The sequence below is a fragment of the Phyllobates terribilis genome, unplaced genomic scaffold (genome assembly GCF_046119375.1).
Source record: "Phyllobates terribilis strain yellow unplaced genomic scaffold, ASM4611937v1 Scaffold_5__5_contigs__length_657084704, whole genome shotgun sequence".
Classification (NCBI taxonomy): Eukaryota; Metazoa; Chordata; class Amphibia; order Anura; family Dendrobatidae; genus Phyllobates; species Phyllobates terribilis.
The window spans coordinates 229,561,348-229,577,903 of NW_027362765.1; the positions used below are offsets into that span (position 1 = coordinate 229,561,348).

Consider the following 16,556-nt stretch of genomic DNA (forward strand, 5'->3'; position numbering starts at 1 on the left):
TCATTTAGTGTAAAGGATTTATCAAAAAAATAATAGTGTTTTCATGCACCGTCTCTTTAAAAAAGCCGGCCGGCAATTCAGCGTCTGTACCCAACAATTTATAACAGACAGAATAGAGCTTCACACATAGATTAGATAGATAGAAACATGTCAGTCACATATATAATAAGTACAGTGATAGTGTTGGTTACTGTACTTGTCATTTAGTATTAAAATAAAGGATTTATTATTAAAAAAAATTGGCGTGGGGTTCCCCGTAATTTTAGTCTCTAGCGGAGGTTAAGCAGACAGCTGGGGCAGATGTTTGAAGCCTGGGAAGGGGTAATACCCACGGAGCTTCCCAGGCTACTAATATCAGCCCCCAGCTGAATACCTAGCCTTTACTAGCTATTAAAATGGAGGACCCCCCCAAAAAAAATGACGTGGGGTCCCCCCTAATTTAATAGCTAGCAAAGGCTAGGCAGACAGCTGGGGGCTGATATTAATAGCCCAGGAAGGGAGCCATGAATATTGGCCCCCTCCCAGGCTAGAAACACCAGCCGTCAGCCGCCCCAGAAATGGCGCATCCATAGGATGCGCCAATTCTGGCACTTAGCCTCGCTCTTCCACGCTGCCCTGGTGCGGTGGCAGGGGGTAATAGGGTTGGGGTTGATGTCAGCTTATAATGCCAGCTGACATCAAGCCCAGGTTAGTAATGGAGAGGCGTCTATAAGACACCCCCATTACTAACCCCATAGTCAAAGTTAAAAAAAAAACACAAACACCCAGAATAAAGTCCTTTAATTGAAATAAAGACACAATTCTTTATTGTTCTAAATTAAACCATACTTACCATCACGCCCATTCCAGCTGAAGCCAACGATCTCCTGCAATAAAAGAAAAATAATAAAGCAACCTCATCCTTACCTTTCCATGGTTCCCAGGACAGCTTCAGCTCTGCTACATCGAGATGACAGGCTGGACCTGCAGAACGCTGCCATCCAGCCTGTCATCCCGCAGACACTGAGAAGCGCAGGCATGCTTGCGCTCCTCAGTGTCTGACTGTGTTTTTGTGTTTTTTAAATACTTTACTAGAAATTCATGGTGGTCATGTCTAATATTGGCGTGACCCCATGAATTTCGGGCTTAGGGCCAGCTGATAATGCCAAGCTGGCCTTAACCCCTTTATTACCCAGTGAGCCACCGCACCAGGGCCCTGGATGAGTTGGGTACAGCGCCAGAAGATGGCGCTTCTATGAACGCGCCATTTTCCGGGGCGGCTGCGGACTGCAATTTGCAGCGGGTGGGGCCCAGAAAGCTTGGGCCTCCCTGCGCTGCAGATTCCAGCCCCCAGCTGCCTAGTTGTACCTGGCTGGACACAAAAATAGGGCGAAGCTCCACGTATTTTTTTTTTAAATTCATGAAATTCATGGAATAATTAAGAAAAAAAGGGCTTCCCTATATTGTTGTGTCCGGCTAGGTACAAATAGGCAGCTGGTGGTTGGGAGCAGCCCGTTCCTGCCTGCTGTACCTGACTGGACACAAATATAGGGCGAAGCCCCACATCAATTTTTTTTTCATTATTTCATGAATTTCCTGAAATAATTTAAAAAAAAATTGACGTGGGGCTTCGCCCTATATTTGTGTCCAGTCAGGTACAGCAGGCAGGAACGGGCTGCCCCCAACCACCAGCTGCCTATTTGTACCTGGCCAGACACAACAATATAGGGAAGCCCTTTTTTAAAAAAATTATTTCATGAAATAATTAAAAAAAAATTGACGTGGGGCTTCGCACTATATTTGTGTCCAGCCAGGTACAGCAGGCAGGAACGGGCTGCCCCCAACCACCAGCTGCCTATTTGTACCTGGTTGGACACAACAATATAGGGAAGCCCTTTTTTTCTTAATTATTCCATGAATTTCATGAAATAATTTTAAAAAAAAAATGCGTGGGGCTTCGCCCTATTTTTGTGCCCAGCCAGGTACAACTAGGCAGCTGGGAGCTGGAATCCGCAGCGCAGGGAGGCCCAAGCTTTCTGGGCCCCACCCGCTGCAAATTGCAGTCCGCAGCCGCCCCAGAAAATGGCGCGTTCATAGAAGCGCCATCTTCTGGCGCTGTACCCAACTCATCCAGGGCCCTGGTGCGGTGGCTCACTGGGTAATAAAGGGGTTAAGGCCAGCTTGGCATTATCAGCTGGCCCTAAGCCCGAAATTCATGGGGTCACGCCAATATTAGACATGACCACCATGAATTTCTAGTAAAGTATTTAAAAAAACACAACACCCAGAATAAAGTCCTTTAATTGAAATAAACACACAATTCTTTATTGTTCTAAATTAAACCATACTTACCGTCACGCCCATTCCAGCTGAAGCCAATGTCTTCTGCAATAAAAGTAAAATAATTAAGCAACCTCATCCTTACCTTTCCATGGTTCCCACGACAGCTTCAGCTCTGCTACATCGAGATGACAGGCTGGACCGCAGCAGAACGCTGCCATCCAGCCTGTCATCCCGCGGACACTGAGAAGCGCAGGCATGCTTGCGCTCCTCAGTGTCTCGCTGTGACGGCATAAAGATGAGACAAGTTCATGTCCAATGAACTCGGCGCACCTCATGCACGTCACTGACAGCGTGGGAGAATTCTCCTGCACTCAGCACTTCAGCGTGAAAATTCTCCCACGCTGTCAGTAACGTACATGAGGTCAGCTGAGTTCATTGGACATGAATGAGCTCACCTCATGCACGTCACTGACAGCGTGGGAAAATTCTCACGCTGAAGCGCTGAGTGCAGGAGAATTTTCCCACGCTGTCAGTGACGTGCATGAGGTGAGCTCATTCATGTCCAATGATCTCAGCTCACCTCATGCACGTCACTGACAGCGTGGGAAAATTCTCCTGCACTCAGCGCTACAGCGTGAGAATTCTCCCACGCTGTCAGTGACGTGCATGAGGTGAGCTCATTCATGTCCAATGAACTCAGCTGACCTCATGTACGTCACTGACAGCGTGGGAGAATTCTCACGCTGAAGTGCTGAGTGCAGGAGAATTCTCCCACGCTGTCAGTGACGTGCATGAGGTGCGCCGAGTTCATTGGACATGACCTCGGCTCATCTTTATGCCGTCACAGCCAGACACTGCAGAGCGCAAGCATGCCTGCGCTTCTCAGTGTCTGCGGGATGACAGGCTGGATGGCAGCGTTCTGCTGCGGTACAGCCTGTTATCTCGATGTAGCAGAGCTGAAGCTGTCGTGGGAACCATGGAAAGGTAAGGATGAGGTTGCTTTATTATTTTTCTTTTATTGCAGGAGATCGTTGGCTTCAGCTGGAATGGGCGTGACGGTAAGTATGGTTTAATTTAGAACAATAAAGGAATGTGTCTTTATTTCAATTAAAGGACTTTATTCTGGGTGTTTGTGTTTTCTTTTAACTTTGACTATGGGGTTAGTAATGGGGGTGTCTTATAGACGCCTCTCCATTACTAACCTGGGCTTGATGTCAGCTGGCATTATAAGCTGACATCAACCCCAACCCTATTACCCCACTGCCACCGCTACAGGGCAGCGTGGAAGAGCGAGGCTAAGTGCCAGAATTGGCGCATCCTAAGGATGCGCCATTTCTGGGGCGGCTGACGGCTGGTGTTTCTAGCCTGGGAGGGGGCCAATATTCATGGAACCCTTCCTGGGCTAATAATATCAGCCCCCAGCTGTCTGCCTAGCCTTTGCTAGCTATTAAAATAGGGGGGACCCCATGTCATTTTTTTGGGGGGTCCCCCATTTTAATAGCTAGTAAAGGCTAGGTATTCCGTTGGGGGCTGATATTAGTAGCCTGGGAAGCTCCGTGGGTATTACCCCCTTCCCAGGCTTCAAACATCTGCCCCAGCCGTCTGCTTAACCTCCGCTAGAGCCTAAAATTACGGGGAACCCCACGCCAATTTTTTTTTAAATAAATCCTTTATTTTAACACTAAATGACAAGTACAGTAATCAACACTGTCACTGTACTTCATATATATGTGACTGACATGTTTCTATCTATCTAATCTATGTGTGATTCTCTATTCCTTCTATTCTAAATTGTCGGGTACAGATGCTGAATTGCCGGCTGGCTTTTTTAAAGAGACGGTGCATGAAAACACTATTATTTTTTTTAATAAATCCTTTACACTAAATGACAAGTACAGTAATCAACACTGTCACTGTACTTCATATATATGTGACTGACATGTTTCTATCTATCTAATCTATGTGTGAAGCTCTATTCTGTCTGTTATAAATTGTCGGGTACCGCTCCTGAATTGCCGGCCGGCTTTTTAAAAGAGACGGTGCATGAAAACACTATTATTTTTTTTGATAAATCCTTTACACTAAATGACAAGTACAGTAAGCAACACTGTCACTGTGCTTCTTATATGTGTGACTGACATATTTCTATCTATCTAATCTATGTGTGAAGCTCTATTCTTTCGGTTCTAAATTGTCGGGTACCGGTGTATGCCGCTGCTGAATTGCCGGCTTTTCATGTTTCACTGTGAGCACTGTTCCCATCGATTTGGGCAATCACTGTAATGCCACAACCACCATGGCTGTGGCATTACAGTGAGTGGCAGACAATCCCTGCATGATTGGTGCTCTAAATAGCGCCAGACATGCAGGACACGCTTTTGGTGCACGAACAGTTATCGAACATAACCTCGAACAGCCGAATTTTTTGCAAATCGTTCGGGTTCGTCGAACAACTCGAACACCGCCCAAAACAGCTCGAATTTGAGATTGGCGAACAGTTCTAGTCGAACACCGCTCATCTCTACTCACGAATTCATGAAAGCAGGCAGGGTCCCTTCATGTTGTTGTTGTTGCCACGTCCAAAGAAAACTCCTTGGGGCTGGTTAAAATTTATTTTTTATTGTACAATATTATCTCTGATCTGAGATTCTTGTACGGGTGACCTATAGCAGTTGGGATACCACCTTACAGGCATCTGGTCAGGGATTATTGTATTATAGTCCGTGCTGAAAAAGAAATCTATTTCCTATTGACGCTGTTAGCTGCTTTTATACAGGTGCTAGATGGTATGATCAGTTGGATCATGTGTCTGATCATGTCTCACACACACCACATGGCCAGATAAGGTAGTAAAATGTTAAAATGACATTTTACTGGTGAATGTATTTTTCACCATTGCTTTTTTGCACTTTTGCATTTCTTTCATCAAAAATGCTACTTGTGAACATAGCCCAAGGTGTGGAGGGGCATTTTTTTTTTTGGGGTTTTTGTTTTTTGTCTTCTATATCTCATTACCCTGGAAAGAATGTTTCTTAACATTTTTTCCAGGAAAATCCATTTTAGCTTTGTTTTTTGTATTTTTTCATTGTGAGTCTTGTGAGTCTGTAAAAGTGGTGTAATATTCTGACTCCTAGGTCACTCCTATGAACAATGTTGTCCGAGATGCTTCCAGGGGTCTTCCCCATGCTGTTCCCATGTTTGAGCATGGCTTCCATTTATTTTGACTAATTTTTAGGCAACCTTCCGACCTCCGAGGGGGGCCGCCAGGAAAATGCTTGAGTTTCCAACAGACTTACTTGGGTCGAGCACCCGAGCATTACGATTTGCTCGACACGAGGACTCGAGCATTTTAGTGCTCAGTCATTACTATTTAGTAATTTTTTATGCCCTTACACCAGGAGGAAGTTATATCATACAAAATAGTTATGATTATTGCAATATACATGCAAATATTGGCAAAACTCTTATTATATGGCACTGTGTAATTACAATTGCTCATTTTGCCTTTCTACCCAGCTAAATCTTTTTTTCTGCTCTATGTAGAAACAGTCTATTGTTCCTGTATTTATCATTCCCCTCTTCAACTCCTGATCCAACTGCTCCCTTTTCCTCCCTGCCAGGGACTTTTGTAGTGACTTATGACTCAGAGAAAATTGACCTCCTGTTTCTACATAGAGCTTTAGAAGGATTCAGCTAGTCAGTTTTTAATCATGTGATGTCATAGACCCAATGGTAAAGAGAAGAATTAGCTGGGTAAAAGGGAAAATGTGCAGTTGTAAATACAGAGTGTTAAGATTTTTATCCTCCTAATATTATTGCAATCATTATTTGATAAAAGTGCTTCTTTAAGTCTACATGATTTTCTATACAAGTGACTAAGTAGTTAACCCATTTTGTTCTTATTATAATTTATAGTGCTGAGATGCCTGGGTATACCTGCACGGGTCGTCACTAATTTTTCCTCAGCTCACGATACAGATGAGAATCTCATTATTGACCGCTATTTTGATGAGGATGGAGTAGAAAGTGAAGAAACATATGACAGTATCTGGTAAGAACTAGAAATGTGGAGCATTAAAGGGGTATTCCCAATCTGATCTTGAGGACGAAGGGAATGCAAATCTGCTGTAGCCATGTGTCCCCCAGTTGTGGTGTGAACTGCAGTGCAGCCCCAAGTTTAAAGGGTTTTTTGTCTAATTCAAAAGTTGTCAATGGGGTAAGAAGAGAAAATTCCTATACTCCACTCCCAGACGGGCGCCAATCCAAAATGTTTTCCCTGTAGGGGTCACAGCAGCAAGTGTGGAAATGTGACACTGGTGATATGAGAACAGGGTCTTTTTTTTTTTTTTTTCTTGCCTAACTCTGGGTACACTGACTGTAATCTCCTTTTTTTTTTTAAGTAGAGAGAGAGGAAAAACATTGAAAAAACAATGAAATTACATATAGTTAAAAAGGAGGGATGGTTTAAGTCTGTGGAATCCTAGGCTGATATTTCCCAGAAAGGCACATGGAGAGACACTGAGCCCTCGCAGGAAGGGTCCTCTCTCCTCCTGTACCAGTTGGTAACTTGTATTTAAGATTATTTTACTTGTTTTTTACTTTACATGTAAAAAGGGGTATACATAAAGTGCCATGGAATAAATGGCATAATTACATTGCAACCAGTATTTAAAGGAATAATCTTTTAGTAGTGAAAGATATATTATTTGGAATTTTTATTTCAATATTGTGTGAATTATTTAGCAGCAATATGTGGCTTTTGGTTCGTGCCATATTTGTGCATTAAATGATTGTTATGATGGGTCTCTATAACAGCATCTTGAACATACAGTATTCGTTTGTATGCGTTTGTATATTTATATTATTTTAATGTGTATTGATATACTCACCCACACCCACCACCGCTGCTTTCTCCAGGATCCAGCACCGTTCTGCTCCTCTTCTCAGTGATGTCACCACTCTCCAGACTAGCTGGCTCACTCTGTGCTCTATGCGTGAGCTGGAAGTATTTTACAATGAAAGCCACTTGAGCCTTATGCTGACTAGAGATGAGCAAACCTTTCAAGGTTCAATTCGGTTCCAATCGACGAATTTCACAATGTACGTCGAACATATCCGAATCCCATTGTATTTAATGCGAGGCAAAACCAAATGCCTAGACCGCACTTTCAAAGGAGCAGCAAAGCTGCCAAAATGGCTCAGATTTGGGGCAGACACCAGGAAAAGTGGCATCAATTGACCCACAGTACAAATGTTTTAATGGCACAGCAGCAGTCAGCCATGGACCATGTATGAGGTATCAGGGTCTGTGCCAGCATTTACAGCTTTGAATTGAACTTCAAAGCAAGATGAGGTGGGTGAGGCAGGGCTGGCTCCAGGTTTTTGTGGGCCCCGGGCGAAAGAGTCTCTGTGGGCCCCTTTAACACATACCACGCTTCATGATGCACAGATACAGCAGAGAAATATATATATATATATATATATATATATATATATATATATATATATATATATATATATATATATATATATATATATAGTACAAGGCCAAAGATTTCACTTCTTACATTACATGACCGATATCTATTGTAAATTCCACAACAGCTCAGAAACCGGTGAATCGCTCCATACAGAATAATGGCCCCCATAAAATGCTCCATACAGGATACTGACCCCCATATTACGCTCAGTACAGGATACTGGCCCTCTTATAATGCTCCATACAGAATACTGGCCCCAAAATAATGCCCCATTCAGGATACTGGCCCCCATATTACACTCTGTACAGGATACGGCCCCCTTATAATGCTCCATACAGAATACTGGCCCCAAAATAATGCTCCATGCAGGATACTGGCCCCCATATTATCCTCTGTACAGGATACTGGCCCCCTTATAATGCTCCATACAGAATACTGGCCCCAAAATAATGCCCCATGCAGGCTGGTCCCCCGACAAAATGCCCCATGCAGTCTGTTCCCCCACATAATGCCCCATGCAGGCTGTTCCCCCAACATAATGCCCCATGCAGGCTGTTCCCCCCACATAATGCCCCATGTAGGCTGTTCCCCCCCACATAATGCCCCATGCAGGATGTCACCACCCCCTTATAATTCCCCATGCAGGGTGTCACCCCCTCTTATAATGCCCCATGCAGGATGCCTTCCCTCATTTTGTGCCCCATGCAGGATGTCACCTCTCCCCCTATATAATGCCCCATGCAGGATGTCACCCCTCATATAATGCCCCATGCAGGATATCACCCCTCTTATAATGCCCCATGCAGGATGCCTTCCCTCATTTTATGCCCCATGCAGGATGTCACCTCTCCCCCCCCATATAATACCCCATGCAGGATGTCACCCCTCATATAATGCCCCATGCAGGATATCACCTCCCCCCCATATAATGCCCCATGCAGGCTGTTCCCCCCACATAATGCCCCATGCAGGCTGTTCCCCCCACATAATGCCCCATGTAGGCTGTCCCCCCCCCCACATAATGCCCCATGCAGGATGTCACCCCCCCTTATAATTCCCCATGCAGGATGTCACCCCCTCTTATAATGCCCCATGCAGGATGCCTTCCCTCATTTTATGCCCCATACAGGATGTCACCTCTCCCCCTATATAATGCTCCATGCAGGATGTCACCTCTCCCCCCCCATATAATGCCCCATGCAGGATGTCACCCCTCATATAATGCCCCATGCAGGATATCACCTCCCCCCCCATATAATGCCCCATGCAGGATATCACCCCCCCCCCCATATAATGCCCCATGCAGGATGTCACCCTCATATAATGCCCCATGCAGGATGTCACCTCTCACCCCCATATAATGCCCCATGCAGGATGTCACCCCCCCATATAATGCCCCATGCAGGATGTCACCCCTCATATAATGCCCCATGCAGGATGTCACCTCCCCCCCCATATAATGCCCCATGCAGGATTTCACCTCTCCCCCCATATAATGCCCCATGCAGGATGTCACCTCTCCCCCCCCATATAATGCCCCATGCAGGATGTCACCCCTCATATAATGCCCCATGCAGGATGTCACCTCCCCCCCCCATATAATGCCCCATGCAGGATGTCACCCCCTCTTATAATACCCCATGCAGGATGTCATCCCCTCTTATAATACCCCATTCAGGGTGTCACCCCCTCTTATAATGCCCCATGCAGGATGTCACCCCCCTTATAATGCCCCATGCAGGATGTTATCTCTCTCCCCCTTATAATGCCCTATGCAGGATGTCACCTCTCCCCCTTATAATGCCCCATGCAGGATGTGATCCCCCCCCCTTATAATGCCCCATGCAGGATGTCATCTCCCCCCCCCCTTATAATGCCCCACGCCTCCATATATTAAAAAAAAAAAAAATTGCTCACCTCACTTCTCACCTACTGCCGCTGCTCATGTCTGGACTCCTCAGCGTCACCGGCATCCTCCCGCTCTGCACTGCCTGTGATGGCTCAGGAGAGAGCGCGGTGTAAAGACGTCGCCGCGCCCTCTGACCTGAGACGTCAGTCTCAGAGGATGCGGAAGACACCGGAACTGCTGTGGAGGCACGGGGAGAGGTAAGTATTGTAGTATTATGCTGGGGCCCTGAGCTAGCGGGGGGAGGGGGAGCGGAAGCTGGCACCGCACCGCTCACGGGTCCCATAGCGCGCAGGGGTCCCTGACAGTTAGTGGGCCCCTCCGCCTGCTCAGGGCCCCGGCACTTGCCCGAGTGCGCCGGGTGCTAACGCCGGCCCTGGGGTGAGGGATCGGAGTAAGCCTGCTATGCTGGAAGCCTTGATACCTCATGCAACAGCTCAAGCTGCTTTTCTGCTCAGCCACACTCAGGTGGCACAAACATCAGTTTCATTCAGTACTATTGGTAGAAATATTTATGGTTAGAAACACAGGTAGTTGACTGAAAGTAAGTGCAGGTCTGGGAACCCTACGGCTAAAGGCAACACACATGAAGGAGACCCAACTTGGAGTCTCCATATTTCAAAAATTTAGGGGCAGACACCACTAAAGGGGCATCAATTTCACCAGAGTAGAAATAGTATGATGGGTACTAATGCCCCTTCCACTACAGGAAACACACCAGATAGAGACCCAACCAGGAGTCTCCACATGTCAAGAAATGATTAATCGCAGTAGCAACAGCAGGCACAGAAGCCACGACGAAGATGTCAGACTACAATAACGCAAGATCAATGCAGCACGCTAAATATTACGCCATCGACTATTCTGCACAGTATGCGATTGAGGCGCAAAAGTCCTTGGAGATCCATGACTTGTTGTTCTTGATGAAAGTTAGGCAGTCTACACTGTCAGGGGACTACCAGCTGCGCTTATCCATCAAAACAGCACAAGCAGCACTGAAGACACATTCTGAGAGAATGCTAGCTGCCAGTGTGACAATCGCCAAGGCGTGACAGGTGAACTCAGGCCGCTCTACCATTTCTGAAGACCAAAATGCAAAAGGGTCCAAACCCTCCCAGATGGCATTTATATTGAGCTCCAGATATTCCTGCACCATCCTTTCCAGTCGTTCACTAAATGTCAGACTTGTACTCTGTTGGGCTGGTGCACAAGCTGGTCTAAAAAAAAGTGTGAAGCTACTCCCAGAAATTACTTCTGCCACTTACACTACTACTGCTAATGTTTTGCATTGACAAATTGAGGTTACCGGGGTTGGAAGACAACAACTGCAATGCATACTGTGTGCTTCACTGCTGTCTTGGGGAAACCCACTCTTAAGGTTGTCTACAAGCATGTTTCGATACTCCAGCATGCGCACGTCCCTTTACAGCGCAGGAAGCATCTGGCAAAATTTACTCTTGTACCGTGGATCTAACAGGATTTGAAATAGCACTAACTACTGGGTTGCCAACCTTACAATACAGGAATCAAGTTACAGAGTGCATCAAGAAGGCGCTCATGTGTCGGGCTCTTCCATGAGGTGCAAGTCCTTGGTGTGTTGGTGGCTTGCTAACACTGAAGCTTGCTTCCTCCATCCCCTCTCACCAATCACGGACAACAGAGAGGGGATCATTATCCACTTCATCTTCTGACTGTTGCATGCCCATCACCTCTTCCTCCTTGTCTTCCTCTACTTTGTTCCTCGGCTCCTGCAACTTCACTAACAGTTTCTCTGGTACCATGAGCCCCCCACCTCGATCACTGCAATCCATCCTCCCTTGGCACCTGCCTGTGCGACGACAGTCCAGAACTTAGATATTTTTATGCCTTCCGCATCCTCCTCTACTTCCTCCTCTTCCTCTGGGACCACCACTTCCTCCCGCAGACTATTCAAAGTGTGCTCCAACATGTACTGTAAATGATGGCATTGTCAGCGCTTACCATCTTAGTAGCCATTTTGAAATGGTACAGAGGTCCTTCATCTGTGCCCAATCCACAAACGTGATTTGCACCACGTACATACTGGGTTGGCCCAGGCTATACGACATGAGATACTGCGTCAGGTCTCGTTGCTGCAACATGTGCAGAGTGGAATTCCACCATGTTGGCACATCGCATATCAACCGGTTAAACAGTATGGCCAAAGACCTCTGTATCGATGCAAGCTGATGACCCGCGGGGTGTGAACGGCGGATGTGAGCACACAGCGACAGCCATTGCTCAAACTCTGCCTGGATAGTTGTCCACAACTTTTGAGCTGTATGTCTGTGTGCTCCCAAGGCATATTAATTTTTAACACTGCCTGATTGTGGTGAGCCCTAGCTGCACAGTATGGATATGGGGGGGGAATCTCTCTGCACTGTTGGAACACGTGTCATAGGTGGAGGCCCTAGAAGAGGGGGAGGAAGCAGAATCCGTGGAGGAAGTATTACATAGAGGTTTGGCCTTCAAGCCTTGGGGATACTAAGACTTGTAGGGCAGCCCCTTCCCCGCCTGTCCCCACAGCCATCAGTCACCCAGTGCCCAGCCAGCGAGATGTAACGGCCCTGGCCATGCTTGCTTGTCCAGGTGTCTGTGGTGAAATGCAATCTGTTAGACACACAGATTTTTTTTCAAGGAACGGGTGATGTTTGCAACATGCTGGGGTAGCTAAGGCAAAGCTTTCTTAGAGAAGTAATGGCGACTGGGCAACTGGTACTGGGGGACTGCGACAGCCATCAGCTTTCAGAAACCGTCTGTATTCACCAGGTGGAAAAGCAGCATTTCTGTGACCAACAGATTGTTGATGGGGTTCAACCTCTTAGCTTTGTCATGTGTAGGAGGTAACCATCTTTTACATGACCACATCTGCGGGACAGTGCTGGTTGCTGTGCTGAGAAAGGGCGGAGTAGGGAGAACACGACAAACTGCTGGACTGTGAGTGAGGTGCAGGTGGAGATGTTACAAATCATAATCAACCCCCGAATCATCTGTTTAAGTTTCTTTCCTTTTTTGTCTTGTGGTATTATCTTCCGTTTTTTGCTGCCAAATTCATCTAATCGTAGGGGAACAATAGCGCACAAGACCATCGGGTGATACACTTTTAGCTACAAAGGAAAGTAAAAGGAATGTGCTCACCTGAGCAGGTTGTGTGCAGGCACAACTTCTATGAACTCCTAAACATATCAGCTGCTGCTGTCTCGTGACGGGGGGGATGATCTCCTCCAGGATATTTGATCTATTTGGACGATAACACGATATCTGGCTGCGCTGCTGTGATGAGGAATGCTTGTTTTTTTCCACTTGAAAAAGATGCTAGTCCAGCGTAGAAACGCATTGTTAAAATAAAATCCGTTGAACAAATTGTCCTTAGGATTCTTCATTACAACGAAGAATATAGTGTTATCGTCCAAATTGGTCAAATTAATCTAATCGGTGCACACAATTCATGAATTTGGCTCAAATCCTAAAATGTTAAATCATTTCAAGAAAATTTTATTTATCCTAACGTCTAAAGGTGCCAAGCACATACTCAAAAACACCAAAAGAGACGAAAGTTGCAAAATTTGGCCCAATTTTACATTTTAAAAAATCACCATTGCTGAATGGAATTTAGCCATTTCAGACGTTTTCGCCTCACTCACAAAGCTTAAAAAAATGAGAATGAGAGCACATAAAATAGGCTAAAAAAAACAAACAAAAACCCCAAAATGTACATAGATATATCAATTCTGTGCAAAACAACATCAGAAAAACACAGGCTCTACAGCAATGATAAATCGAGGCCTATAGCTGCAACAATAAGTACTATAATGGCTGAGATATTATCCCTTCTACAAACTTCATATACCATGTGGGCTTAACCGCTTCCCGACAGCCCACTGTACATAAACGTCGGCGCTGCCTGGGCTCTGTGCAGCGCCGACGTTTTTGAACGGTCGGTGGTCCCGCAGCCCTCAGGACCCCAGGGTCCTGCAAGTGCTGCGGTTGCAGTTCAGAGCGACAGCTGACAGGGGACATCATCGGGACCTGATTGGATCAGGTCCCAATGATGGTAACCCTTTGCTATCTTCTATATGCCGCGATCTATAGTGATTTCGGCATATAGAAGATAGTGAGAGGAGAGGGGGTCGTCCACTTACCTCTCCGACGGCCCCCTGATGCCTTCCAGGACCTGCCATTGTTATGGCAGCTGGAGGTCACATGACCGCCTCCAGATCTGCCATATATGGTATCCTGCTGAGCTCAGGCTTTCAGCTGAGTCCAGCAGGAGACAGACAGTGTGAAACTGTCAGCAAACTTCTCATGCAATGTAATACATGTCTATTACATTGCATGAGAACAGTGATTAGAAAAATAAAAATTAATGTCCCATACAGGACTAAGTAAAAATGTGAAAAAAAAAAAGTCTAAAAAATGTTTTCAAATAAATAAAATATTAAACCAATAAATCCGTATATTTATGCAAAAACAAAGTACACATATTTGGTATCGCCGTGTCCGAAACAACCCGATCTATAAAACTGTCACACTAACTCCTTCTGTGCACACCGTAATAAAAATAAATAAAAAACGGAGCAAAAACTGTGCTTTTTCATCATATCGCCAAACAAAAAGTGTAAAAAAATGCGATCAAAAAGCAAAATGGAAATAAAAATGGTACCGCTGAAAACGTCATCTTGTTCCGCAAAAAAAATGCCGTCATACAGCTCCATCAGCCAAAAAATAAAAAAGTTATAGCTCTCAGAATAAAGCGATGCAAAAAAAATATTTTTTCTATAAAATTGTTTTATTGTGTAAAAGCGCCAAAACATAAAAAAATATACAGTAAGTGTAGTATCGCTGTAAACGTACTAACCCGAAGAATAACGCTGCCTTATCACTTTTACCACACGCAGAACGGCATAAAAAAAACCTCAAAAATAATTCCTGAATTGTTGGTTTTTGTTAATTTTACCTCCCAAAAAACGGAATAGAAAGCGATCAAAAAATGTCACGTACCCAAAAATGGTACCAATAAAAATGTCAACTCGTCCCGCAAAAAACAAGCCATCACATGACTCTGTCGGCCGAAATATGGAAAAATTATATCTCTGAAAATATGGCGATGCAAAAACTAGATTTTGCAAAAAAAGCGTCTCTTAGTGTGTGACAGCTGTCAGTCATAAAAATCCGATATAAAACTGGTATCTCTGTAATCGCACCGACCCGAAGAATAAAGTAATCTCATCACTTATACCGCACGAGGAAAGGCGTAAAAAATAAATAAAACCAATTCTTCACCTGCTACTGATTTGTTTATTATGTCTCCCAAAGATCGCAGTAAGGCTGTTATGATTTGCTACAGAAACTAAGGAAAAGACAGGAGATCTGTCCCTACAATAGAACTAAACTAGATCCCTACGATGTAACGGGGAACCTGATCCTGCGATCAGACCCGCTAAAGTCCTCGGCTAGTCTGAACGAAGACCTATAGATGTGAGGGAGGGATCCCTACAAGAACTAGGGACTGGGATAAGTTGGTCACCTCCTAGCAGAAATCATAGCAGTCAAAGACAAACACACAACAAAAAGCATAGAGGTCAGAAGACCTAGCAAAACTAACAGAGAACGGCAACAGAGCACCAAGCTAGCTCAACAGTAGTAAATACAATGAAGTCCAGCAATGCCAGGAGGGCGGAGCCGGATTAAATAGGCAAAACTGGTCATGTGACCAGCAAACTAAAAAAAACTAACAGGAGAGTTGTAACAGTACCCCCTCTTCTAAGAGGATCCTCCGGATCCCCTAGGCCCAGGCTTACCAGGAAACCTCCTGTGAAACGCTCGGACAAGTCTGGAAGCAGAAACATCATCAGCCCTCACCCATGAGTTATCCTCAGGTCCGAAACCCTTCCAAGCGACGAGATACTGCAAACTCCCTCTATACCGTCTAGAATTTAGGATGCGGGAAATTTCATATTCCCCGTCCTCCACCACCGGAGGAACAGTGGCAGAGGTGTCACCATCCGACACATCAGCTTTTTTCAACAGAGAAACATGAAACACCGGATTAATCCTCCAGGACATAGGAACCTCCAGCCTAACAGCAGATTGGTTAACTATCTGAAGCACCTTAAAGGGCCCTACGAACTTGGGACCCAATTTTTTAGAAGGAATCCTCAATCGCAGATTCTTAGAGGACAACCAAACCATGTCACCAACAGCAAACAAAACCTCTTGCCGTTTCCTATCAAAGTACCTCTTAGATTTTTTGTTAGCCTCCTGAAGATTACCACGCACATCCGTCCAAACTCTCTCCAAATCACCGGAAAAACTCTCCTCCTCAGGCACAGCCGAAACCAATTTGGAGAATGACCCAAAAGACGGATGTCTCCCAGAACAACAAAAAAAAGGCGAACATCCAGCAGAAGAGGATGTGTGGTTGTTAAGAGCAAATTCAGCAAGTGGCAGAAACTCAGACCACCCCTCTTGATTGTCTGCCACAAAACAACGCAAGAACTGCTCAACATCCTGGTTCTTCCTTTCTGTCTGGCCATTAGACTCAGGATGATATCCGGATGAAAACGACAAATGAACTCCCAACCTGTCACAAAAGGCACGCCAAAAACGAGCCACGAACTGAGGTCCCCTATCAGAAACAATGTCAGTAGGAACACCATGTAGTCTGACAATTTCCTTGACAAAGGCCTTAGCGAGTGTCTTAGCGCAAGGCAGTTTGATGAAGGGAACCAAGTGACACATCTTGCTAAAACGGTCCACGACCACCCAGATGACCGTGAAACCTTCAGAGGGAGGAAGGTCAGTAATAAAGTCCATAGCCAGATGTGTCCAAGGTGCACTAGGAACCTCCAGAGGGCAAAGCAACCCCGCAGCAGGAGCATGCGAAGACT

General features: G+C 45.4%; 1 protein-coding gene across 2 annotated transcripts in view; it reads left to right on the forward strand.

Moving 5' to 3' along the window:
- The window catches only part of LOC141272800 (protein-glutamine gamma-glutamyltransferase E-like), a 96,208-nt gene that overhangs the window by 52,844 nt on the left and 26,808 nt on the right, over positions 1–16,556 (forward strand). For both annotated transcript variants that reach the window (XM_073683867.1, XM_073683868.1), the window contains exon 7: positions 6,178–6,313. In XM_073683867.1, the coding sequence (XP_073539968.1) occupies positions 6,178–6,313 (136 nt within the window). The remainder of the gene's footprint in view (positions 1–6,177; positions 6,314–16,556) is intronic.